The following is a 26,144-nucleotide window of genomic DNA, read 5'->3' as shown; positions in this document are numbered from 1 at the left end:
AAAAAAAAAAGTTTTAAATCATGAATGGGGAGCCTATGGCACCTCAGATGCTGTGGGATTACAGCTCCCATAATCTTTGACCATTGATCATACTTGCTGGGGCTGATATAATTTGGAGTCCAACAACATCAAGGGTGTGTGTGTGTGAAGGTTCCCTATACGTAATTTAAATCAACAGGAATGTCAACAGCATTATGGCTGCTTGGATGCTGTAGGTCTCTTGCATACAAAATGATTCCTTGCACTTGTAGGATATCACATGTGTGATGATCCCTGCATGAATATGTACGTGTTATCATCACTTGGGTCTTACCTGTAGAAAGTTTGTAATATGTGATATAGTACTTGGGGTGTATTCAGGTAATCAGCTTCCCATACTACACAATTTAGTACTAAACCAAAAGTGTTAGAGGCAGTATAAAGAAAGAAAAAGTGAGAGATTGCATGAGACTTATTTTTGCAACAATTACTCCACAATTCATCATATTCCTCCACTTTACTTTTTACGGTAGAAAGGATTCTCTTGGGAATTGGCACAGTTACCACATGGCTTGTAGATCTGTGGTATGCTGTATCTGAAAATGTCATTTTTAAACATCCACATTGTATACACAGCCTCTTGATTAAAAAAAATCTCAAGGTGGCTTACAACAAATACTAAAACGATAAAACATTTAAAAAACATTTTTAAAAAAGATGGAGGAGACAACCAATAAAAGCAACATTCAATAAAAGCAATATTCAAAAAATCCAACCATCTCTTTCTCCAGAGTGACAATAAAACAATCAGCAACTCAGCAGGCCAAATGCCTACTAGAAAAAGAAAAAATTTCAGAAAATGGTAAAAGGAAACATCAGAGAGAGGACAAGGCAAGCCTCCCTGGGTTGGGAGTTCCAAAGTCTAGACATAGCCACAGAGAACACAATCTCCCACATCCCCACCAAACACAAGATATGAAAAGGGAGCCTGTCTGGTTCATCTTAATGAGCAGGAAATCTCCTATGTGCTGGTTGTCAAATGGAAGCAACTGGGGGCACTTTCAAAAGACCTGTTTATTGAGCAAACTGAATTTAGTTGCGGAGAGACTAGACTACCTCAGCTATTTAATGACCATTAATTTTGATTTGTTAGTGTGGAGGTTAGATGCCACTGCATCAAAACAAGTGTTATTCCATACATTCCATAGCATTTTCCCATCACTTTTTAATCACAAAAAGTCTGATCTTTTGGGGATGTGCATTTGTTGCACAAGACCTCCCAATCAGTTATAATTGTGCAACCAGAATTTACTGGTATGTGACTGTTGTGCACCAAACCAGCAAAAATCTGGAAATGCCCTTGGTCCATGGCTCTGCCCAGAAAGTTTACAGCATGAAAGGAGAAAACACAACTTGATAGATGAATAAGAAGGAGAAGGAAAAATAGTATCAAGTATAAAAAATAATGAGGCTAGGTAATGATTTGCTATATGGACAAGGGGAGGCAGTTCTAGAGATAAGGAACAGCAAGGCTGAAATCACAGAGACTGATAGAAGATGAGCCAATGAGGATCACAGAGAACAAACCATCACAAGGGGAGATGATAGGGACTGGAATAAGAAATAAAGGAATCAGATGGTAGGGTTGCACTGGATATTACCTTGAGCTCCAGGAAGACCAGCTGGGCCAGCAGGACCTGAATATAAATGGGTGGAAAAAAAGTTGGATCACCTTAATGGATAAAGCAGCTGCCTTCAACTCTCAAGAAGAAGGTCTGAAAATGTCAAATAATATACTTGTCTGCAAGGCTGAATTAAAATTTCTATAGTTTTTGATAGACACTGGCATGCTGCACAACTGGCAGGACAGGAGGGTAACAGTTTCAAAGAAAGGATTGGTGCTGTCTTCCATTTTCCTGTTCTCTTTACACTTTCCATCAAAACAACCTTTGTTTCTGGAATACGCTGTCTTCAGCCTTTTCTTTTTTAATGAGCAGAGAAAACAGAAGGTACCTAAATGAAAATATACTGGTGGGCAATTCCATCTGTGCTAGATATGCAAGATTTAGAAAGGAAGTGTGAAGCAGTGTGCTCCTCTCTAGAAAGGGATGCATTATATTCCTTCCCTCTGCAGTTGGTGAATAAGTTTGAGGATCACTTCTCACAGACATTAATGCATGTGTAGACTATCATCTGTGAAAAGTGGTTTGTTTAATTTCCTTGGGTTTTGAAGCTATAACACCAAGAAGCAGCACAAAGCTGTAGCAAAACTGTACACCATCAAGGCAAAATCAATGCTTGTGCGATGTTGGTACATTATGGTATGTGTGTGTGTTTTCCCTCTATTCTGGGTTATCAAGCTACACGCATCAGCCAAGAATACCTTTCCATCATCAGCTATTCAATACAACATCAGCCAGATAATAAGAGACATGTAGGGAGCGGGTCTTGGCAGGCAGCCCTAAAGACCCAGGCTGAGGGCAATTACTGCAACTAAAACACTGTACCTCAGTCCCTATAAAGAACAAAAACAAGTAAAAATGGCCAAGAGTTCAAAGGATTCTCACCTGAAACACCAGGTGGGCCTGGAGGTCCAGCAGCCCCTGGTGGACCTGGAGGTCCTGGGACAGAAATAGTTGATCCACCATCTGAAACAGTGAAAAGTTTCGCAAATCACTCTGTGAGGAAAGGCCATGGTAGCATGAAGGGTATAAAGCATGAGACTTTTCCTGCTAGAGCAGCGACACATACCTGAAGTGGTAACCCGACCTGGTGCTCCAGGTTCACCTGTGGAAGCAGGAAAGAAAAGAAAAAGATCTTACCAGGCCTCCAGTTATATTATGAATAAGAAGTTTGTGAGTCATTAGATCTCTGTGCCATTAAATACTTTGCCAAAAAGATTGTTATAGTAAGACTGGGAACTGCTGGTATAGGGACAGAAAAGTGGCACTAATGTCCCTTTTTTTCAACTTCTAGGGTATTTTAGTAATATGGTTGTCAGAATTTAGTGTATGCAATGCATCTGATATTGGAGGAGTTTGTGTGACCAATCAGTAGTACTCCATTTTTCTCATAATCCCTATCTAATACCACAGCTGTGGTACTTTTGGGCTGTCTACAGAGGGGAGGGGGAATCCTTTGCTCTTACTCCTCATCTTATCGTGGTTCACCGCCCTGGGCTCCTGCTGGGAGGAAAGGTGGGATATAAATCAAATACTAAATAAATTAAATAAATATATTCAAGCTTGAGCAGTGCTGCAATAACATGATGAAGAAGGGGCATGTCACCTCTGTCAGTTAGATAGCAGAGGCCTCCACAGTAGCACCAGATCCCCCAGAGTCCTGATTTGCATGATTCTTTGCCTGTTTTGGGGGTTTTGTTTTAGGAAAGGTAATCACACAAAGAGGAGTCTCTGCATGATCAGGACAGGAACTCACATAGAGGGCCAAGTCCAGATTGCAGGCTAATTGCATAGTGGAGGAGGGGAGGAGGGGCTTGTGCCAGGTTATTGCAGTGTATCCCTGGTTTGAATATATGAACAAGAGCCTTGCCTACAGATAATAATAGGGAAATCCAATACACATTTGTACGCACCCTTAGGTCCTGGTCGGCCTAGACTGCCTGGGAGTCCTGAAGAAAGTTAAAAATTACAATTCAGAATGAAAAAATGCTGTACATCACAGTATAATGTGTTGTCAGTTACATAAAGCTGGACCATACAGAATTATGTATTCTAAGCTCCTTCATTGCAAGACATACGTCTCTCTCACACACATCCTTTCCTAGCCATTGCAAGGGGCAACTTGCATTTATTTTGTTTGTTTCAAATGACCAGATTCTTTCATAAATATCCAAACACCTTCCTGTGTATATCTATAAGTCCCCCAATACCTGGTGTGCAATCTATATCCACAGTCTCAGAGATTTTGAATGGATAACTTGGAATGAACCACTTGGCAGAAGTACACATGGAGGTGCTGCTGTTGCTTACTTACTTGTTTATTTTGTTTCATTTATATTCTACCTTTTGGGGTATAGCCCTCACAAGGCAATATACAACTAAAGAAGATCTAGTCAATGTAACATTTAATGATAGCCTCTAATCATGTGGTTATCCTGGTATTACTAGGCTCATCACTTCTGTAAATTTCCATAGCCAGTTGGAACAGATGGTCACTTCTCCATGTGGCACATCTGCCACCACACATAAGTTACAACTTATGTGCATTAACCAATAATAGTTTCCCACTAAGTACCTAAAATGATCTGCCCCACCAAATTCAACATTTTGAGTGTCTGTCTGATACCTGTTAAACATTTTTCTTTTTCCACACACAGTGTATTTACCTTGTGGTCCTTGAAGTCCTGTGAGACCTAGGAAAATAATAGCAAACATGTGAAGAGCTTAGGAATTTTCTGGAATCCAACAACTTATCACCCATGATCATTTTGTTTCAGCATTTTCAGCTGATTCAACAGTGTCATTCAGTTCTCTCCCCAATTAACAACAACAACAACAACAACAACAATAATTTATTACCCATCCTTCAGCCTAAGGTCCCAGGACAGATTACAGCAATTTAAAAAGCAACATTATTACAATTATAAAAGTAGAGTGGGTCCTAAAAATATACCATTAGAAGCCATTGCCAAGTCCTTCACAGCATGTCTAAGATCTGCCCTTTCTTTTTTGCGCCTATTTGCTTAAACTTTCCTTCATGTATTTGTCATCTTTAGCTGCAGTAACTGCAATGTCCTCCCACTTGTCCTTCCTTTATGTTTTGCTGATGCAGAATTCCTCTGCAAAGCAATTTATTTCTTTTCTTATGCTATGATAGTACAATTCCCTTCCCTAAGACTCTACGCCAGCTTAGGACCACCAGTCTGCAAACAAGACATCTCAGTGAATTGTGACCTCAGATGAAATGAATGCCCCATTACTCATGTGACCTGGAATGATAATTTGATTACTCTATCACTTGCCTAGCTTGCCTTTCAGCAATGGAAAGAATCGGGACTTTTAAAATTCACGAAGGGCTGCATTTTAGTTACATGAATTTCTTCCTAGTCCTTGCATTTGGCACTTTGCACGACTCCAGCCCTAGCAATTCTCTCATCACCCTTTATTTATGTCCTTCTGCTTTTTACTCCATGCTACCTCTTCTACCATCTGAACTTTTTATTCTTCTTGACTACTGCTGTTCCTTATCTCAAATAACCCATTTTATGCAGCAGTCATGTTTGCTATGTATATACTGAAGCTTTGCCACTAATACACAGTGATTGGGAGATGTAGATCTCAGGGCTCCTCCAGACAACCTGTTTATTGAACATTCATCCTGATTTGCTTGCACAAGACTTACACAGAGATTAGACTATGTCTGGTCCTTATTGAGCATTCATCCTGATTTGTGTGCACAGAGGTTATAAATCTTCATGTTAATCATTTATTAATTTGTTCCACACAAAAGGTCTGTTTTGGGGTTTTTTTTTAAGAGGTGGATATGTTGTGCTAGGGTGACAAAGCTCTGTAATTCGCTTGGATTGTGCAAACCTACATTTCCATATGTGCTGGAATCCCTCCTGCAAAATAGTGACAGTCAGGAGGCCCCTCACACTCCCAGTGGACTGGACACAGAGATTCTCTCCCCCCCCCCAATTCTCAGTAATGTATGAACCATGACACAAACTATAAGTCCCCTTGACAGCAGCCTTGTCATTTCTAAGTGACAGCAGACATATTTGTACATATGTATATTAATTTTTCATAATTCCAGGTTTGTAATGTCTCCCCCAGTATGGCTGTTCATAGGCACCCTGTTCCCAGTTTTGCACTTACTTCTCCAAAATCTAAACTACCCCTAGGATTTTAACTCTTCCCCCTGGGAACCAAGCCACCTGCCTTCTACTCATCAGTCCTTCCTGCCTCTCACTCCTCTCCCTATGTGATGTTCCTTCAGGGCCAATATGAAGTTCTGATTTTCCTCAGCCCCAGTGGAAAGATTATTACTGAAGAACATTTCGATGGCAAAGGGGTAATCTCCACAAGGAACCAAGAACATTCACCAAAGGCAGTTCATTTGCTTAACAAGCAGTTGGTAGGTTTGGTCTGTCTTTTATTACCTGGCTGCCCTGCATCTCCAGCAGGTCCAGGTGGGCCTCGTAGGCCAGGCAATCCCATAAGACCTTGCTCTCCTAGGAAATAATGGAGATGTATAGACAATTAGTATTTTGACTTTATGCACTAGCAATGCCCACTGAAATGCAGAGCTAGCCAGATCAAGAGAACTGTACTATTTACTTCATTTATTTACTTACTTCATTTATTATTTTTCCCCATGAATCATCCCAAACTGATACATTGATAGAAACTAAAATATTCAAATGCATATAAGCAACCAAGGGTGCAATGCTATATTCAAGGTCCACCAGCTAAGGGAGCACAGGATTTTGTAGAAGGCCTACTATGCTGGTGGAATGCAAAATACACTGCTGCCAGAAAAAAAATACGATGATGAAAAGAATATGGTAGTGGAACATTGTACATCCATGTCCAGATCCATCTGGCGTTATTTTTCTTATGTTTTTGCCTGCCATGAAAAGAAACAGAAAACAATAATTTACCTCTGAGGCCTTGGTGCCCATCTGGACCAGATGGACCTATAAAAAGTAAGAGTCCATTAGTTAGTTATATATCGTATTAGTTACTTAATCCAAAGCCATATTTTTTTAGAAAATATATACACAATAGAATTATTTAAAGTTCAGTTACTTTTGGCTGTATTTATATATGTTATGTTATATACTAGCAGCCTCCTACCTTGCATTACTTGGGAATTCTAAGAAACCCAAAAATCAGTGCAGTTTTGAAATCAGTAGTTAAAAACAGTGCAAACTTTGATTCAAAATGGTATCCAATTGTATCCAAAGATAGACAAGAACCTGCTCCTTGATCTCAGAGACCACCATGCAAAATATGGTTATAATATATTGTGAGATGTCCAAATGCATAGGAAACAGACAGACTTTCCAAAATATATAGTAGATAAGTGAATGAGTAGGATGCTGGTGCATGCTGGTGCCCAAAAGCACTTGTGGTGCTCCCCCCATACTCCATGGTTTAATGAGACATGCAAATCTTATCAGTGATTCACCCCATCTGCACTACATATTTACAACAGCCTCATGTCACTTCAAACAGTCATGGCTTCCCTCAAAGAATCCTGGGAACTCCAGTTTGCTAAAGGTGCTGAGAGTTGTTAGGAGACCTCTATTCCCCTCACAGAGCTACAATTCCCAGGGTTCCCTGGGAAGAGGGATTAACTGATAAACCAGTCTCAACAACTGTAGCTCTGTGAGGGGAATAGGGGTTTCCTAACAACTCTCAGGACCTTTAACAAAATACAGTTTCCAGGATTCTTTTTGGGGAAGTCATGACTGTTTAAAGTGGCATGATACTGTTTTGAATATATTGTGCAGTTGGGGCCATAAAATGCACAGAATACCAGAATACATATTCATATCCTTATTAGCTTTCACTAAATTATACAAAGGTGCCATTCACATGTGACTCAAAATATGAACATATATCAGTAACACCTCTTACATCCCCAAATAGTGAGGAACATCCTACGTTGAACTCTATTTTAACATATTGTTGCTTTCTCCCTTTTGACGACTGCTAAATTTCTCTCCCTCAGAGTGTCTTTTATTATGAGTCTTATGATATATTTCCACTCACCTGCTGATCCTTTAGCTCCTGGTTCACCTGTAGGCCCAGGTAGCCCTCTGGAACCTGGTTCACCTGCAAATCAGACAGGAATGACTTAGAATAATATGCCCAGTTCTGTTTTACATTTGTAGATATAAGAACAAAACAGATGTTCCATATCTGATTAAAAGAACATGGGTCTATATTCTTCTGAGGTCACATGGAAGCACCTGCCCATCTTAGGGCCTGACAAAGAGCCAGGAAGGGGTGGAGTGTGAGTTCCTATATAAGCTCCCAGCCTGAACTGCTTCCTTGCTGATGCTCCCAGTTCTAGCCTTCCTGACCTGGGAGAAATGGATATTTGCACAGGGTTTCTGCCTTATGAATGGAGGGAGGCCATGATTCTCTTTAGGACAAGAGGAAAGCCCTTCATTTCCTGCCTGTTCTCAAAAACTATGATTCTCCAGGCATAGCCCTTTGGTCATTATGGGCAAAAATAGAAGTTCATGTGCTATCCTTTCAAACACCCTGATAATTTTCTACATACCTGTAAGGCCACGGAGTCCTTTTTCCCCTTGGTCACCTAAGAGGAAAACACACAGAAGAAAGTTAATATTATGTCATTAATTCATGTTAAAATGTCCCCATCAAAGCAAAAAATACATTGACGGCAAACATATAAATAACACCTCAACAGGTAAGTTACACTGAGGAAACAGGAAGTCTCTCATATCTACTGAGAAATCTCATATGATTAATGAGCATACCTTTGGGCCCAAGTGCTCCCATGGCTCCTTTTTCACCTAAATGACAGAGAAAATAGACTTTCAAAAGGCTGGAGAGTAAAATTGTTCAGCCATATTTGGCTGAAAGGAACAGTCAAAGTAGGGCATTGTCCAAACTCCTAAGGGAGGATTCAACGCAGCCAAAATATCCTTAATGCTCAAAGTAATCTGGACTAGACTGCCATAATCCACAAAGTAGAGGAACCACCATGCCTACTTTTCTCAAGGGGAGATGGGAAGCATTCATTTGGCTTTTCCTTTCTCTGAATTGTTTCCATTCCAGATAATCTTGATAAGAACTTTGTAACTTTCAGAACTGGTGCCTGCATTTGCTTGCTTTCCTTCCCCCTCTGCATCTCCTTTTCCCTTTGTGTCATATATTTTAGGGTGTGGACAAGGACTATCTTGTTTATATTGATTTTATGTAAGCCACTCTGGGAGCCTTTTTGTCTAGACAGTGGGGTAAAAATGCAGCACAAGGACTTTTCCTAATATAGTTCAGTTCACCAACAAAATAATAATGCACACAATTTGGAACAAAATGTAAGACACTATCTTCATTTCTTCTTCATTGCTCCATGAATGTATGCATGCACCCAATGTTTTAAAGCCATTACTCTCAAAATTTAAATTACTTATAGTCTTCATTTTATTCTTTGTTTTCATTCAGAGATGCTACTATGACTTTCTTTGGAGCGTGGTTCAAAAAACTGTCATATACACGACAGATAGCAGAAAAGGACAATATATTGTTTTCTGTTCTAGAATCTCCAACAGATATGTTGGAATCTGAGATCTCAGCCCTACCTTTAACACCTGGGATGCCCGGTTCACCGCTAAATCCTTGAAGCCCAGGAAGACCTAAAAAGAAAAGCAAAATCAGGAAGGGTTAAACATAACTAAGCCATGCTTTTGAAAGACAGAAAATTGGTCAAATTATACCTTTAATTTTTAGCACTTTTGATTGATATAGTTTTACTTCTGTTGATCCAGGAGATGCAATGTACCAGATGCTACCAGTTACAATACCTTGGCTTACTATATTTTACAATATACTACATAATGAGAACATGATACTCACCAGGAGGACCCTGGGGGCCTGGAGAACCCATCATACCTGGGAAAGGAAACATTGCAAATGTTCAAGAATTGTGTGATTTAAAGATAAACATAAATTAGCTTTGTAACCTCATGTGTGCAAGTTTTTTGTAGCATCCAAACAACATGGCATAATTTGCCGGCTTGTATTTTCCCCATTTAATCTGGAATTACTCCTTCCAGGGAAAATCTGATAAATTAAAGAAACCTGTTGCTAATGGCATGTCTGAACAGCTCAATTGCAATATTAAACTCCCATGTAGAAGCATCCTTACTTTACCCTATGGTTTAGGATAGAGTTCTGTAAAAACACATTAATGGCCATATAGAGAACTTGTGTATGAAAACTTAATAACAGAGGATTTCTAAGAACTACTCCACTCTATTCTAAAATGCACACCCAGTTGTTATAACTATAGCAAGCCCATTGAATTTTTTACATTCTGAACGATGGTTGGTACTTCTACAGTGGAAATTAGAGACGTCACAATGGAATCGAAATTTGCAACTTCTAATAATTAAAACTCAAAACTATACTGAACTGATATTTGTACAACGGGATTCATGATTCATTTGACTTTGTTCTACTGGAATATGAGTGGCAAAATTCAAATACTGGTGCTATGAGTAGAATTTTGACACAGAAACATAGTCTACTATTCCATATCGAAGCTTTTAGGAAGTACTGAATCAAATCATCACCATCATCATCTGTTTTGGCTACTATTTTAATAAAAAAGCAGGATAGAAATAACAAACTGAACCAAGCAACAACAGCAAAGTCAGTTGCGCAAAAGAAAGTTATTTTGAAAGGTTAAGTAGCAGCTGGTTCGTCATTTTCCTAGTTCTAATCCTACATTCCTGCAATCCAGTGAAAGAGAATGTAGCAGACTTCACACACAGTCACAGAGAGAATCACTATTGAGACAAAATAAGTTAATGCTGAATAGTCTCAAATATTTCCTCCATAAAAATAAAGACAATGGGTAAAATAGCAAAGTCCTATTTATGCATCAAGCTCCACAGTTCCAAGGTATGCTTCTATAGATCACTGTTGAGTTTTTGGTGTGTTTAGTGTCTGTGGGCTTTTTGTTTTTTGTTATGCTAGTGACTAACATTTACCTTTGAGACCAACAGAACCTGGAAGACCAGGGGGACCTTGAGATCCTGGATCACCAGCAGGGCCTACAGAGTAAAATGTAAGAGAAATCCATTAAGCAACCTGCTGAAGCTGAATTTCCTCTGGCCCAGTTCTCCATTTCATGGCCCTGCATCATGAAGACCAACTACGCAACACCACCATTTGTTATTATATTCACTAATAGGCAAAAAACCTTGCAGTTTAAGAATGTACCTATACCTCACAGATATTTCTATCAAACTTTTAAAAGCAGGGAAATTGGTCAGCTATAGTGAATGCACCAGGGGAGCAGGAGACCTGACCTCCTCTCTGAGATATTGGACTGCCCTACAAATTTGTCAAAATGCAAACACAATTTGGGTTGGTCTTTCACAGTCCAATCTACTTTGGGATGGGAAGCATCGGTATGCATTTTAGCATGTGTTTTTTAATTGTTTAAAATGTTTAAATTGTGTTTTAAATTGTTTTTAAAAGATGTGTTTTAAATTTGTATATGTGTTTTTAGGTACTGTAAACCGCCCAGAGAGCTTTGGCTATGGGACGGTATACAAATACAATAAATAAATAAATAAATGGGGGTATTTTCCATTTAACATTGTGGAATGTGAAAAATCCATGCTGGCTATAGCATACAGCCACTCTTGTGGCTGTATAATTAAGCCTTAGTAAGAAGATGCTTCTCTCCCTGACCCAAGTGGGGGGTTATGTAATCTCTGAGGCAGTCAGGTGACCCCACTCAGAATATAAGGCCATGACTCAGTTACAGTTAGGGCAGTGTTCGGGAATAGCAGCTGAGTAGTATTTGCCAGTTCTGTCTTTTGTCACCTCACCTCTCAACACCATGCACAGAGAGACATATGTGAGAGCAACCAAGGCTCTATGGATAGGTAAGGCATTGTTTTCCCTGTCACAGAACAAGCCACCAGCTGGCTTTCTTTTATTGTACTCCATTACTCATTTGAATGACTAACGGTTGACAGCCCACACATTGCGTCTCTGAATGGGATACAGTTTTGATCCCCAGCCCTGTTTGTATCTATGATTTATGAGTAATTAAAGAGCAACAGACAGTACATTATTGGGAAACAAACTCATCTCTTTTGCCCTTCTGACATTTACGTCACTTGGAAAATGCTACAGGCTCTTATTGTTTTTGTGGCAATAATATTGCTGTCATTTTGTGTGTGCATGATAGTTGAAACTATCCAAGTGCTGATGTCACAGTTGGGGAAGGGCTCTAGCTCAGTGGTAGAGCATCTGCCTTGCATGCAGAATGTCCCAGGTTCAATCCCCAGCATCTCCAGGTAGGCTAGGAGAGAATCCTGTCTGAAATCCTGGAGAGCCGCTGCCAGTCAGTGTAGATGATATTGAGCTAGATAGACCAATGGTCTGACTTTGTATAAGGCAGCTTCCTACATTCACAGTTATTATCAGACCCATACACAGTATTAAGGCAATGGTTTTCAAACTATGGGATTCTTTGGAAGTTTATCTGGACAAGCTTTCCCCGAAAGGCAGCTTGACTATTACTACTGAATTTCTGCAGTAAGGTGTAGTAGACACAGGAGAGCATCAGCTGTGTTTTTGGATATACTCTCAGTTCATTTGGGGCAAAAGAGAGCTCCAAAAGGCCCAGTCAGTGCCAAATATGATGCCCCAAAAACTTCTGAAATACAAAGGAATTTCCTTTTCAGACATTTCTTGGCAGACAAGTTGATGTAGAAAGCATTCCCTGAAAGTAGAAGTTTGGAAGCCAATGATATTAGAAAAATATATATCTTTATTTGGAGGGACACCCACCTCCCTCCCCCAAATATTTTGGAATATTCATAGGTGTAGACAATCAAGTTATGTGGGAAAGCAGGGCACAAAATAATTTCTTACCTCTGTCACCTTTGTGTCCAAATCCAGGCGAGCCAGGTTCCCCACGAGGTCCTGGAGGTCCCTCTCGCCCTCTTTGTCCCATGGGACCCTCCATGCCAGTTTCACCTGAAGAGAATCAATACCTCAGGATACCACATTCTACTCAGCATAGCTTCATATCTCTCTGTGTCAAGAGCTGCTGCCCACTACTCCATATGATGAGCCACATCTCTACAGTTTCTCCATAAGGTGTCAGGAACTGCTGACCACTCCCCCATGTGGCAGTGTCACTACAAATTCTCAGGGAAGAACCTTCTAGACTGACTTCACTTAGGCTGGTCATTGGCCCCTCCTGGGCAGGAATGAGTATAAGAGGGCTTCCAGTCTCAATTATGCTTTGCTTGAGCAGCAATGCCTACCTGTTTCTGGTCCTGCTTTTTGGTTTGCCCTTTGATCCTAATTGCCCGTTGGGTCTCTGAACCGTGGCCTGTCATTTCACTCCTGACTCACCTCAGAGCTCAGACTGCTGCCCACATCCCAGCCCTGACATCCTAGCAAACTGCAGCTGTCACAACAGAAACACTAAATCTACAATTACCAAAGAATATGAATTGGTGAGGTTCCCTCTGCTGAGGTCTTGAATAATGAAATGATTGGCCAGTTCTGCTTACCCATGCTGCCTTTCTGTCCTTTTGGACCTTCATGCCCAGGCAGACCTGGAATACCTGTTAAAAAGAAAATATTTTTCTTTTTAGAAAATAAAATATATTATGTTAGGAAGAGCTGTGCCAATATCTGTGCACTGCTACTTAGCAACATAGGGGAAATGTGGAGAAGCTGAAATAAAATCAGTATTAATAACTGAATTTCAAGTCTGGATTGTTCCTTCAAATTCCAAGTTTTCAATGAACTGTGGCAATATCCAGAAAGATGAATCATCTCTTGATTGGCTCAAAATATAATCAGTTTTATGGCTACATTTCTAAATATCTATCTATCTATCTATCTATCTATCTATCTATCTATCTATCTATCTATCTATCTATCTATCTATCATCTATCTATCTATCATCTATCTATCTATCATCTATCTATCTATCTATCATCTATCTATATCTGAATGTGGGGATCATACACCGAGTTCTATAATGCAAAACTACTCCCAGAGTTGATATTGTTATTTAAACTGACATTCAGCATCACATATTATTTTCAGTATTTGAGTGCTACAGTTCCACGGTAGATTTCAAGGCAAATTTTTGAACATTACATCAAGTTCTGTGCAAGAAAGGTGCATGTCCCAGTCCCACAATTTGTTGTCCCTGTGGTGTCTCTGATGTCTACAAGGAACTCTGTTGCCACGAGGCCTTCTCCATTCATATTGACAGAGGAGAGGATATCTCTATGCATGCAACCCTTTGAGTGCACAGAGCAGAGCAACCCTCTCCATTGAAACATAAGAATGAATAATCTAATCCTTGGGGACTATGGACAGTAACCCTATCCTAAAATTGCCTTAAAAATTCTAATTGATTGGCACACTATTGTGTCCCAAACAATTAGGAAGTCTATAAATACTGATCTAGGTGGCTGTTTCTGAGTTCTGCCTACTCAGACCTCCTGTAGAAACAAAGAAGAGGAGAGTTAGTGAAGGAATCTGTCAAGAGTAGTTCTTTTTTTCTTTCATCTTCAACCTTCTTCTGTCAGTGACCGTAATCCAATAGAAAAGCCAAAGGGAATCTAGACACCTTTCTGCACATCACTGCATGTGAGCTTGCAGACATCTCTCTCTGTGCTTGCGGTGTTCAGCAAACTGCCTCTTGACAACACAAATCAAGTCCCTACTTTGTATAATGGGGGTGTAGCAACTTATCTCAACGGGAAGCAGAGAAAATCAGCAAGGTCTTCTGTGGTATCTAGTGGCTGACATTCCCCACTATTTTTGAGCATTCTACCTTCAACATCTACATTTCTCTTTTTCAGTGCAGTTATATACAACTAGCTCTCCAATAATATAACTCCAGAATTTCTTTACACCATAAGTAGTATCAAAATTGTTAGATGTGGCAGGCATGCAACTATGCTCATCTCTTCCTTACCACAATTATTGCTTAATACCAGCATTTTGACTAGTGATTGTTGTTTTCTGTGTCTGTTTTACATATGACCACACAGTTAAGAACATCTGTATAGGTTTATTGCCCCAATTCATGGTAGCCATTGAAGCTCCATTGCATGCACACGTACGCGCACGCACACACAGAGGAAAGTTATTCCAAAAAAATTGTTATAGCACACAGGTAACTGAGAATTTTGAACTCACCTGGGCTACCCATATCACCTAAGACAGAAAGGAAACAAACATGTAAATAGTAGGGCCAACAATAAGATTTTGTTCATTTTATTATCCTCTCTAATTCTTATCACACACGTGATAGTTAGTTTTGAGAGCTCATTAAAGGCAGTATCAAGGATTTCTGTGTGTCAATCAGCTCCTCAGCAGAACCAAATTGCTCACTACATTACCGCTTTCTGTATTTCTTTGGAATAAATCAAATTTCCCTGTAAATCTCTAAATTTAAGAATAATTGGGTTGTATCCAACACTGCTATTCCACTTATGCAACAGACTTCTGTTTGCTCAAGGGAACTTCCTCCTCCTTTCCTCTCTCCTGCAGACCCTCTCAAAATCTACTCCAGAAGGCTGGGGGATTCCTCTGGAGCAGCTTTTGGGACAGGCAGAGAGAAGAGAGGAAGGGGAAGTCTTGTTGCACAAGCAGAAGGCTGCTCATGCAGCATTGGATTCAACCCATTTAAACCAGTTTCAAACTGGTTTGAAAGTGGTTTATCTAACATGGCTTCCCTTAGAGAATCATGAGAAATGCAGTGCTTTAGCCTTCTCATAGAACCACAATCTCAGAGTCGTTATTGTTGGGGAAAAATACTAAACAAACCAATCATAAACATTTGTTCAGTTCTATGACAAACACTACTGTTAATAAAAAGAGAATCTATTAAACATTAAACCAGAAATGTGTCAGATGGGTACCTTTTTGTCCTGGTTCTCCTCGGAAATAACCTGTAAAGGAAAAAGAATGCTAATTATATTTCTGTTTTGCAAATGACACAAAACTGCATCTCGCTTACTATTACAACAGAAGGTAATGCAACAAAGTGGAATATAGTGTGTGATTTGGAAATCAAGAGCATTTTGTACTAGAACCCTTTCAGTTGGCTATAGAGACATATTTAGGCTACTTGCCCATGCCACAAAATTAGATCTCATAGTGCCATCCAATATAAAATCTCATAAAATGTTTAAAAACAAGGAGTAAAGATGGCATCCTGGAGTTAAGCACGTTAGCCAAATTTGCTTCTAAATGTTTTCAGGAGCCTGTCCCTTAAGAGAAGGATTCTTTGTTTTGGGGAAAATGAACGAAGGATCCACCTGTGGACAGTTGTATGTAGCTTTATTCCAAAAAAATCCCCGAATTACATTACATTCATCTGATGAAGAGTACTTTGATCCATGAAAACTTAGACCATAATAAATGTGTTAGTCTTCAAGGTAATGCAAGACTCTTGATTTTTATTTTTACTTCGCAATTGTTTGAACCCTCTTGTTGTTTCAAGGCTCTCTCCTATTCAGTGCAGTTTTATACAAATAGTTTGGTTTGGACTGATTTCAAAGTCCATATAATTCAATTATGCTCCAGTCTGTCCATCCATATTAACTGTGTTCTAGAAAATGTAGTAGTGTAGCAGAAAAATTACACAATTTCTGGCAAATGTTGTGGGCTGCTCACCTTGACTTCTCTCCACATCCAGCTTCTGCTTCATTAAAATCCACAGATGTTCTGCATTCATATCACTCCATGTTCCTGTATTTTTCTCAGCACGTATATCCTTGTTCAAGTATGCATTTTCCACACTGTGAGGATTAATTTGCCAGCGGCTGGCTTGGGATTCCAGGCTCTCCACACGGGATCTCAGATTCTTCACTTCCTCCGCTGAAAAATTAGCATAAAACAAAGAATTAAACACCCCTTGGTCAAACTCACTATGCTTAGTCTTCACTACTTGCAGCTATGGATATTACATTAGCTCCACTGTGCCTACATTCTGCTTTTCTTAGAGCTCCTCCAGACTGGTATTTTATTGCAGGTATATTCTTCAACATGTTCTTGACACAATAATAGAGCATTAGTGGTGGATTTATTCTGCTTTAGCTTGTTCGGCGATGCATCTCCAATGCTACCACATTATTGCTGTCTGAAGGGGCTATAGCACAACAAAAGCAGGACAAAAATAAATCAGAACATTTGTGATATAAAAAGTTATGGGATTTCAGCAGGATACGCACTGACTGGAAATTGCTGAAAGTGGGGAAAGAGCAACTCCTGTTTAGGTTCTTTTGTTTGTTTGAGTTAGGGTCCTCCAGCTGGCTAGGCTTACCTATCTTTACCTGTGCTCTTCTCTACCTACCTTCCTTCCATTGTAAACTTACAAGCTCAGGGAAGCTGAGCTGCCCCTCCTTCCTTTGTCTTCTTCTTTGACTGTCCGAGGAGAGAGGAGACACCTTTGTCTTTGGTCTCTCTCCTGAGCCATGAGGGCAATAGCCAAGTCTGGGCATTGCGCCTCCAACTTAGTTAGAACTAGGTATGTCTTTCCTATCTACGATGTATTTCTATAAACAAAGTAGCTTTTCTTATTTCTTATTTAAATCCCAGTGATCTAAATGCAGGACAAAAGCCTGCTACTTACGTAAATACACACACTGGCACACATGCAGCTCAGAAGCTGAGTATCTCTGCATATTTCCATAAGAGAAATGAAGCAGGGTGACCATTCCAAAACATTTGCAGGCTCAAACAGCAGTGAAAGCAGGATTGTGTGTGACTGCCTTAATACCATCATGAGCACAAATCATCATGAATGTGCAATAAAAGGATGTCTGATGGGGGCTTTATTTCATAGAAAATGCTTATAAAGGGGAAAGTGCAACACAAAATCTCCTTGGGGTGTGGGGAATTCAAGACAGATATTGCAGAGTCAGCTTCTTTCAAAGGAATGACTTCTTAGAATTTGTTAGTGAATATCTGTTTAAATGTTTATAACTCCAGAGCATTTTACCAGTAGCTCTATATAATTATGTGGCTGGCCATCCATTCAGACTGGACCTCTAGCTGAAGTGAAATTATGTAATTAGGTTGAACTGTCCCATTCAATGTGGAGGTCCTTCCTGCCCTGCTCATTGGGAGAAAAAGGCCACATTCACACTGTATATGTATTCCACTATTATTCCACTTTAAACAGTCATTGTTGCCCCCAAAGACTCCTGGGAAGTGTAGTTTGTGAAGGATGCTGAGAGTTACTAAGAGAGTCCTATTCCCCTTTCAGACTTACAGTTTTCAGAGTTCCCTAGGAAGATGGATTGGTTGTTAAACCACTCAGGGAATTGTAGCTCTGAGAAGAGAATAGGGGTCTCCAAACAATTCTCAGCACCCTACACAAACTGCATTTCCCAGGAATATTTGAGGAAAACAATGACTGTTTAAAGTAGAATAATAGTGGAATAAATGTAAGGTGTGAATGTGGCCAAAGATAATGGCACTTGGTATTCCCAAGTTATTTATGGAAAACTGTGCCTGCATCCTCCTTCCTAATCTTAAAAATAAAAGAACTGAAATTGGGATCCCAAAGCCCATGCTTTCATCATAATCGATCACTTTGTTATCCTTGTTTGCTTTGATTGCCTATTAGTCATCTGTAAAAAGTACTACTAGTGAGGTTCTTGCTGTCCTGCTTGCAGGCTTCCCATGACAGGCATCTGGTTTGCCACTGATAGAACAGGATGCTGGACTAGATGGGCCTTTGGCCTGATCCAGCAAGCCTCCTTTTACTTACTAAGCCATTCCCTTTGTTAACTCAAACAGATCCTTTCTCCAGTTCACTTGTAATTCCTTACCCAGAGCAATAAGCCCAAAAAGTAGACCAAGGAGAAGCAGCCAGGCCAGGAGCAAGCCCAGGAGCCACTTCCACCAGCTACAACAGGAGGCACAGGGACACCAGGCTGGAGCAGCACCTGCCCCACCACATCCATCATCTCCACGGATTTCTATGGTGTGAAGAGACATGAACACCAAAGAACAAGTTAGACAAGGAAGTGTTGACTCCACAAATGCATAGGCCTAGAAAACATTCGAAGATGCCCCTAACAAGATGTTTATCAAGGTTTTTCTAGTCCTTACTTCCACTTATTATTAACCAAACTGTATAAAAACTCTTAATAGTAATCATAGAGCCCTAACAAGATGTTTATCAAGGTTTTTCTAGTCCTTACTTCCACTTACTATTAACCAAACTGTATAAAAACTCTTAATAGTAATCATAGAGCAGTTGCCATAGAGGATGAAACAAACAATGCACTATCGATATAATAAAAACAACTATAACGCCATTACAGATAAAAGCACCATCAACAAGTGGGCAAGAGGGGTTCTGCACTTATGCAGCAATTGTGTTTGCCATAAGTAGAGCAGTGTTACCACTTCTCCCCCAAGCATTAGCACGAACAACAGTCATGCATCCTTAAGCCCCCATGACTGGGCTATGCCCCCCTAACATAGCAAGCACACAGATATTTAATGAAATGGTATATGTTGTCCACACGTCTTTTAAACTGCACAGAACAGCAGTATCTGTGGCACAAATAATTGTTGTGTAAAGCAAGAAAATGGCTCAGTGAGCAGTTCAGTAGGGAGACATCTGGGAATGATATTCTGAACTGAGTAAAAATACATCAGAATAGTAAGTGAGCTCTTGTGCAGTTTCTGTTCACTTCAGGGACATAGGCAGGATTGGGATTGGGATTGGGATTGTCAGCTGTAATTCCCAACAGACCGGAACACTTCTCCTGGAGTGCCATTGACTTTAAGTGGCATGTTAAGGAGCATTTGTGCTATAGGTTGTAGACTTGATGTGCCGCTGCAAATTAGCTATTAGAAGAATGCAGATCTCCAGTGCCACATTTTATCTAACAATATTTAAAAACTATTATGCACTATAAAAGGTTGCTTCAATGCTAGTGAAGATGCACTCACCTGCATAGGTAGCTTTGTCCTTTGTTGAAATAGATTTTAATCCTCCTATCAGAACAATAAGAACAAAGAGATAATAGTCTTCTTACACACAGCTACACTATTTCTAAATGAATTTTAAGCCAGAGCAACAGCTGCTAATCCAAACAAGGATCATGAAAAATTAGCTTCAGTGTGGCTTCATTGGTCAGAGAATATGGCCATAGCTTTGAATTTTTTATCATTAAAGATGGCAAATATTAGAACAGCTACTGCATTTAAAAAAAAATGGAGAAGAAGCTTTAAAAATAATGGTGCAGAAGCAGTGGCAAAAATGGGAGACACTGGTTGCAAACATCTATGCACAACCACAAGAAAGGTACATTTAAGGAGTTTATTTTGACATGCCCTAAAGTACTTCTTTCACCTCCAAAATCAATATAGGCACATCCCAATTATTTATATACCTGATTTAGTCTGGCCCTGATGTGCATGCTTATATAAAGCAAACAAACCACAAACCTGCAGATATGGCTAGTTTACCATGTATATATGCTGGGAAAACACAACTGACAGTGAGTTCTCATCACATGATTCCATGATAAAATAGTCACATGCACAACTTTTATATATGATACATACATTTATTTCTACAACTAAGTTGGAAAAATATTATTCCCACCGCAAGGCAGAGAATCAAAGATTCACCATTTGTTTCTGATTTCAGGTAGAAATCTCCAGCGTGTGAAGAAGAGAAGGCCTGCTTGTCTTTCTTTAGAGTGTCTTCTGTATAACAGCCTGCAGAGAGCCCAAACAAAACACATCTCATGGTAGCTTAAAGTAGACCTCATAGCCAACTTGAGTAAATTGACCTCATTCTGGTCCCACTGAAACAAACCTCTTTCTCTCATTCATGTTGGCTTAGTTATTATGTGGTGATTCCATTGACCACCAGAAATGTTAATCCACTATTTATTGGGTTTATCAATACACAAACCCAGATAACCAACTCTTGTGAATTTAGAAACCATCTGGAGTACACTGGGAGATGTGATGAATCTGAAGCTTCCTTGGAAAGGAATGTGGGAATAGATGTACTCATGAATAATGCTGTTATCTTATTCAGAGCATGGAAAAGTTACTTTTTTGAACTACAACTCCCATCAGCCCAATCCAGTGGCCATGCTGGCTGGGGCTGATGGGAGTTGCAGTTCAAAAAAGTAACTTTTCCAAGCACTGATCTTATTACAAATGCACCTTAACAGAGAGGTAACAATTACATATCACCCTGAAGGCCTCTTCACACAACCACTTTGGCATGTGGTATCCACAACAACATTTAGTGGCTAACTCAAGGCAAATCAGTTGTGTGTGTTTGCCTGCACACTACCAGAAATACTCAAAAAGCTGAATTCTGCACATGGCAGAGGATATACACAAGATGTTGACCAACATGCTTAAGCTAGCATGTGCAAACAAGCATTATTCCCAGGACAACCACATAGCCACTGATTCTGAATGCAAAGTCTCCACACTTTAGATCAGGGGCTTTAGCAGAAAACCAGAAGTGGCTGGGAGAACATTTTTAATGGATTACCCACACTGACCCCACAAATGCTCTGATTGGCAGTATCAATTGCTGGGTGGAGAGAGACACCACATGTCGGTTAGTGGTTACCTCATGAGATATGGCTGAGTAAACACAACCAAACCCAGAAAAATACCTCACATCAATGTGTGCTAGGACCAATTCATATATTACTGCAAGAGTTTTATGTAAACCACTAAGAGGTTTTGATGGTGTGGTATAAAAATCCTGATAAACAAACAAACTGCATGGGAGCCGGGAGCCAGACAATATTTGCATGGGAAGAAACAATGTCCTTTCCCCATTTAGACATTACTGGAGTGGCATAAAACCATACCATGGGGAAGCTGATTCTACCCCACTATGGTAATGTCTGAACTATGTCACCAATATATATGGGTCATCAGGGGGAACAAGAAGGGAACAAACCTCCGCTGAGCCCAGCGCTGGAAGCACTAAAAACTTTCCCACTGTCTTTAGTCATGATCAACAGCTCCATCTCTTTCTTTGGAGTTACATTCTCTTTTTCTAGGAGCAGAAACTTGCAGTCTTTGCGCAGGATGTCATCATTCTGAGAGCCTGTGGTAGTAGCAGCTGGGTGGCATATAAAAAGGCAGAAGTTAAGAGAAAATCACTGAGGAGTAAACACATGAATATTCAAGTTTGTGGCAGAAAGCCACCACTTTTTTTTCCAGTCTCAAAAACACATATTGGGGACCTGAGCATTACAATTTCCATATTTAGGGCATCATTTACTGAAGATCTTCTGGCTTCTGGGCTATAGCATTCAATGGAGGCCCTGCTAAGTTGGTAGAATGCCAGATACACCACAACCATAGCATATACACCAGCAGGATACCTCAGATACTCTGGCAAAGTAGCTCCTCTTGCAAAAGATTGGCCCCACACATATTGGTTGCTGGGTGATACTGATTGAATCCTGAAACTGAGGTGCATAGCCACAGAGTGTGATATGTGGCTCTCAGATCCCATCCTGCTAAAGGTCTCTCAAGAGCAGTGTACTTGCTGCCTGTGCTATTGAGCCTACATGGCAGGGGCACCGTTGCCTCATTACATGCATTGTGCATGCTAAGGGGGGTGTCCTTATGGTTATTCCCTCATGAATTGGTTCCTTCTGTTCTCTGGGTGGTGTGAAGGCAAACTCTTTGTCATGTCCTGAGATTGGTGGGCATTAGTGGTGTTGCCAAGGATGGTGAAGGAGTGCCTGGTGTGTTTGAGGCATTTAAAAAGTTCCTTTCCACTGTGTTTACTCCTCAGTCCTAGACTGAACACATCTTGGATCTGTCGGTGTAGCAGCAGCATATCTCTGGTCCTGGTGTAACTGCAGTATAGGATTGCTCTGCCCATTTTCAGAGAGTTATTTAAAACTCCCCAAATGGAATCCAACAAAATAATTACTTCTGTGCCATTTAATGATGGGTTGAAAGGCACTATTCGGTGGAGTTTTCTGTAGATATCTAAAGGGGAAAAGCTCCATGGGTTGCATTTCTGCCATAATTGTTCAAAGCACAAGAACATGCTACAACGGAAAAAAGTGGAACCCTGTTCAAAAAGGGAGAGAGAGGGTGCATCCAAAAGATATTTCTGTTAGGATAATTTGGCCCTTTCCTATCACTTTAGGCTCAAATGACAATTTCAATATTTGAACTATCAACCTGTCAGTTTCAGTATTTGCACTGGTACACTTCCTCTGGTATTCTGCATAGGGAATCTGACATCCTCTGCAACACCAGGAAAGGCAATAGAAGCACCAACATGAACATCAGCAAGGGCACATGATGAAAAAGTCCATATGGGTGACAGCAGCAAGAACTAAAAGGTTGGCGAGTCCTATTATGTAACTTAAAATACTTTTCTTTCACACAACTCTTAAGGGGGCAGGAACCCTGTCCTCTTTGCATCTTGCAACCATAACACAGAAACTATTACGAAACTCTATAATAGCCTGCAAATGTCCATAGTACAGTTAGAGATGCCAATAGAAAATATCTCTGCCTTTGATTTATCCAACAAGACAGCAAAGAAAAATTAATGTGGAGATTGCCTGGCATAAAATGTGAATTAAGGACAATGATTTTAGTATTGCAACTAGATTTCATGATGGAAATAAAAGTTAGCCCCATTTTGAGAATAATGGCGGGAAAACAGGCATTAAAGAAAGGATGGATTTTTTTCTCCAAGTGCTTTAATACTGTAGGGCCTTATTTTCAAAATGCAGTAGCTGCATCTAGTAGACAGCCTGGATGACAACATGTATTGGTAGGGTTTTCTTGTTGCTAATGAATATTACAAATCAGATAAAGGGCTCTTCCAGAGAAAGAGGTGATAGAAAACAAGCATGTATCTCTATAGGGGATTCATGGTTTTCCACAGATGCTGTGGTATCCACAACCATCAGTGAACTGCCCGGAGATTCCCACAACAGTCTCATGGTCAGAGAATGACCCCCAGGATTCTGTTCTGTTTCCCTGGCAAATACAACTATTTTGGTGCATTAAGCAGAATGAAGAAACTGCCTCAGGCAGCTGATTTGGGGTGCCATGAAAGGGCAACAAATGTAGGAACCCCAAGCTTGCTGCTACCTCCCTCATGTGTGCAGGTGGCACCCTTTTGGATACATCAGTAATAGCATTCACAGCCTGAACTTTGGGAACCACTCCTCAGATCAGGACTGGGAAATCTGTGGCCCTCCAGATGTTGTTGGACTCCAGCTCCCATCACCCACAGACTACAAGGCATGATGGTTGAGCTGATGGGAATTTGAGTTCAGAAACATCTGGAGATTCCCCATTCCTGCCTTAGATAGTCACCAGATACTTCAAATGGCCTTAGAAAAGAGTTGCTTTCATGACTGAGCAGAATCTACTTGCTGAGCTTCACTTTTTTGCTTGAAGGCAGCAAGGGGAGCAGTGGAGGCTGGTGGCTCCAGTATCAGTGGCACACTGAATCACCTTGGAAAGCTCCTTGAAAGTTCAGACTAAAACACAGAGTGGATTCACTGTCCCACCAACATCGGAGCCACCAGCCTCCACTGAAGGGGCATAAAAATCCACAATTCTAACCAGGGTACTTCTCTATAAGTCTGAATGTGGAATCTCCTTCTGCTGCTCTTATTTAGTACAGGAGGCTGCATCCTTTTTTGGACAGAGAATTTCAGTTTCAGTAAATTTCAGCTTCTCTCAGTTTCTTATTTTTCCAGTCTTATGTTCAGTTCTCCTTATTTCTGCATCAGTTTGCAATTTTTTTAAGTCCCCATGAACATTCATCAACATTTTACTGCAAATTTCTTCTAATACGTACACTCTTGTATGCAGGTTTGCCTGATATACACAGTTTTGCAGTCAATTTCCCCAAATATAATGCATTTTAATTGTTATTTTCACTAATATATGATTTATATGTTCACTTTCCCGTTAATATGTGCATTACTGTACACATTATTTGGTTAGAGAAATGCCTCACAAAATTTGTAGTGTGAAATTCAAAGGATAGGTATATTTTGGTTCACATACTGTTTTGGAAAGTGCAAATTAGTTAAAATTTGAACTGAACTGAATTTCTCCCCTATCCCTATGTGTGACAGGAGTGCCAGTTTTATTATAATTTGTATTAAACATCTGATTTTGCATATTTATCTATAAATGCTTTTTATCTTTTGAAATTACAGGTTTATAATTATACATTTTCATTCTTAATGCATTTTTACTTTGAAATTATCCCATAATGAAGAGTGCTATAACTCAAAATGTCTTGGGACGAGATATTTTCTATCAAATAAACTTGGCACTCAAGTGAAAATGCTTGAAAAAATATTTTTGATACAGAGATGCTGCATTTTCCCAGCACTCAAATATTGTCCCTAGTAAAATATTATTTTCTCCTCAGTTGACAAGAGTAATTGTTATTATTACTACTATCCAAAAATGTGGTTTCTGTGATTGCCACTAGCATCTCCTTGATGGTGCCTTTGACATCAATATTAGTGATACGAGACACACCACCACCTTCTCATGCCATGGCAGACATACTGCATACTATGCCTGAAGAAAAGGCACCATCCCATCAGTTTCCCAGACCCAGCGAAATGAGAGAGAGATTCACCAGTTGTAGACGAGGTGGACACACCAGTACTAGTCACGCCCGAGCTCTGAGTCGTATTTTTCTTTGCTCCATATGCTGTTGGTAATCAAGGAAGAGAAGGAAGAGAAAACGTCTTCAGTCCACCATTGCTGGAAGCTAAAGAAAGGGATCTAGATGTCTGCTTCCCCCACTTTGGGAGCAATAAACAAGAAACAGAGGGAAAGATACCTCTCTAAGAAGAGGCACTCATTGTTAATAAATAATAATTTATTTTATTTTGTGAAGTGTTCAAAGTGTTTCACATAAATTATCCCAGTAATCCTGATATCAACTCTGCAGGGCAGGGGAGTGTTACTGAGGGAGCCTGGCACTTCCAGCAGTGCTTAGGTACAGTGTCTCCTGTTCCATCTCCACTCATCTAGTTTGGCTGTTTGGACTCATAGCACTCAGCATGGCTGTAAGCATAGTTCCCAAGTGGTCTGCATACCTAGTGCTCTCTTTCAGCACGCCCAGCTCTCACAAATCCCTCCAAGAGTCTTCTGTCAAGTTATCTACATCCTTATTATGGGTTGCCTTTAACTCCTGCTCAGAGTAGACTCACTGAAATGAATGAAACTTTGAAAAGTTTGATGAAAGTTTGTCATGGCTATTTATTTCAATGGGTTTACTCTTAGGACTATCATTGAAAATCACCTATGACATGCCAAAAGGCTGCATGTTTACTCCCAAGTATGTGTGCACAGGATTGCATTGTGACTGGTGTATGGGTGTAAGTGATTGTTCAATCAATATCTGGAGC

General features: G+C 40.1%; 1 protein-coding gene across 2 annotated transcripts in view; it reads right to left on the bottom strand.

The window, feature by feature from the left end:
• COL17A1 (collagen type XVII alpha 1 chain) overlaps positions 1 to 26,144 on the bottom strand; it is an 80,653-nt gene that overhangs the window by 28,982 nt on the left and 25,527 nt on the right. For both annotated transcript variants that reach the window (XM_061636075.1, XM_061636076.1), the window contains exons 13-35: positions 25,367 to 25,441; positions 21,674 to 21,838; positions 20,365 to 20,454; positions 19,681 to 19,725; positions 18,546 to 18,695; positions 16,384 to 16,587; positions 15,627 to 15,656; positions 14,902 to 14,919; positions 13,250 to 13,303; positions 12,600 to 12,704; positions 10,697 to 10,759; positions 9,558 to 9,593; positions 9,284 to 9,337; positions 8,459 to 8,494; positions 8,239 to 8,274; positions 7,722 to 7,784; positions 6,605 to 6,640; positions 6,104 to 6,175; positions 4,328 to 4,354; positions 3,575 to 3,610; positions 2,731 to 2,766; positions 2,547 to 2,627; positions 1,641 to 1,676 (exon numbers count right to left, since the gene is read on the bottom strand). In XM_061636075.1, the coding sequence (XP_061492059.1) occupies positions 1,641 to 1,676; positions 2,547 to 2,627; positions 2,731 to 2,766; positions 3,575 to 3,610; positions 4,328 to 4,354; positions 6,104 to 6,175; positions 6,605 to 6,640; positions 7,722 to 7,784; positions 8,239 to 8,274; positions 8,459 to 8,494; positions 9,284 to 9,337; positions 9,558 to 9,593; positions 10,697 to 10,759; positions 12,600 to 12,704; positions 13,250 to 13,303; positions 14,902 to 14,919; positions 15,627 to 15,656; positions 16,384 to 16,587; positions 18,546 to 18,695; positions 19,681 to 19,725; positions 20,365 to 20,454; positions 21,674 to 21,838; positions 25,367 to 25,441 (1,548 nt within the window). The remainder of the gene's footprint in view (positions 1 to 1,640; positions 1,677 to 2,546; positions 2,628 to 2,730; positions 2,767 to 3,574; positions 3,611 to 4,327; positions 4,355 to 6,103; positions 6,176 to 6,604; positions 6,641 to 7,721; positions 7,785 to 8,238; positions 8,275 to 8,458; positions 8,495 to 9,283; positions 9,338 to 9,557; positions 9,594 to 10,696; positions 10,760 to 12,599; positions 12,705 to 13,249; positions 13,304 to 14,901; positions 14,920 to 15,626; positions 15,657 to 16,383; positions 16,588 to 18,545; positions 18,696 to 19,680; positions 19,726 to 20,364; positions 20,455 to 21,673; positions 21,839 to 25,366; positions 25,442 to 26,144) is intronic.

The sequence above is a fragment of the Rhineura floridana genome, chromosome 7 (assembly GCF_030035675.1).
Source record: "Rhineura floridana isolate rRhiFlo1 chromosome 7, rRhiFlo1.hap2, whole genome shotgun sequence".
Taxonomy (NCBI): domain Eukaryota; kingdom Metazoa; phylum Chordata; class Lepidosauria; order Squamata; family Rhineuridae; genus Rhineura; species Rhineura floridana.
This window is presented reverse-complemented; position numbering and strand designations above follow the sequence as displayed.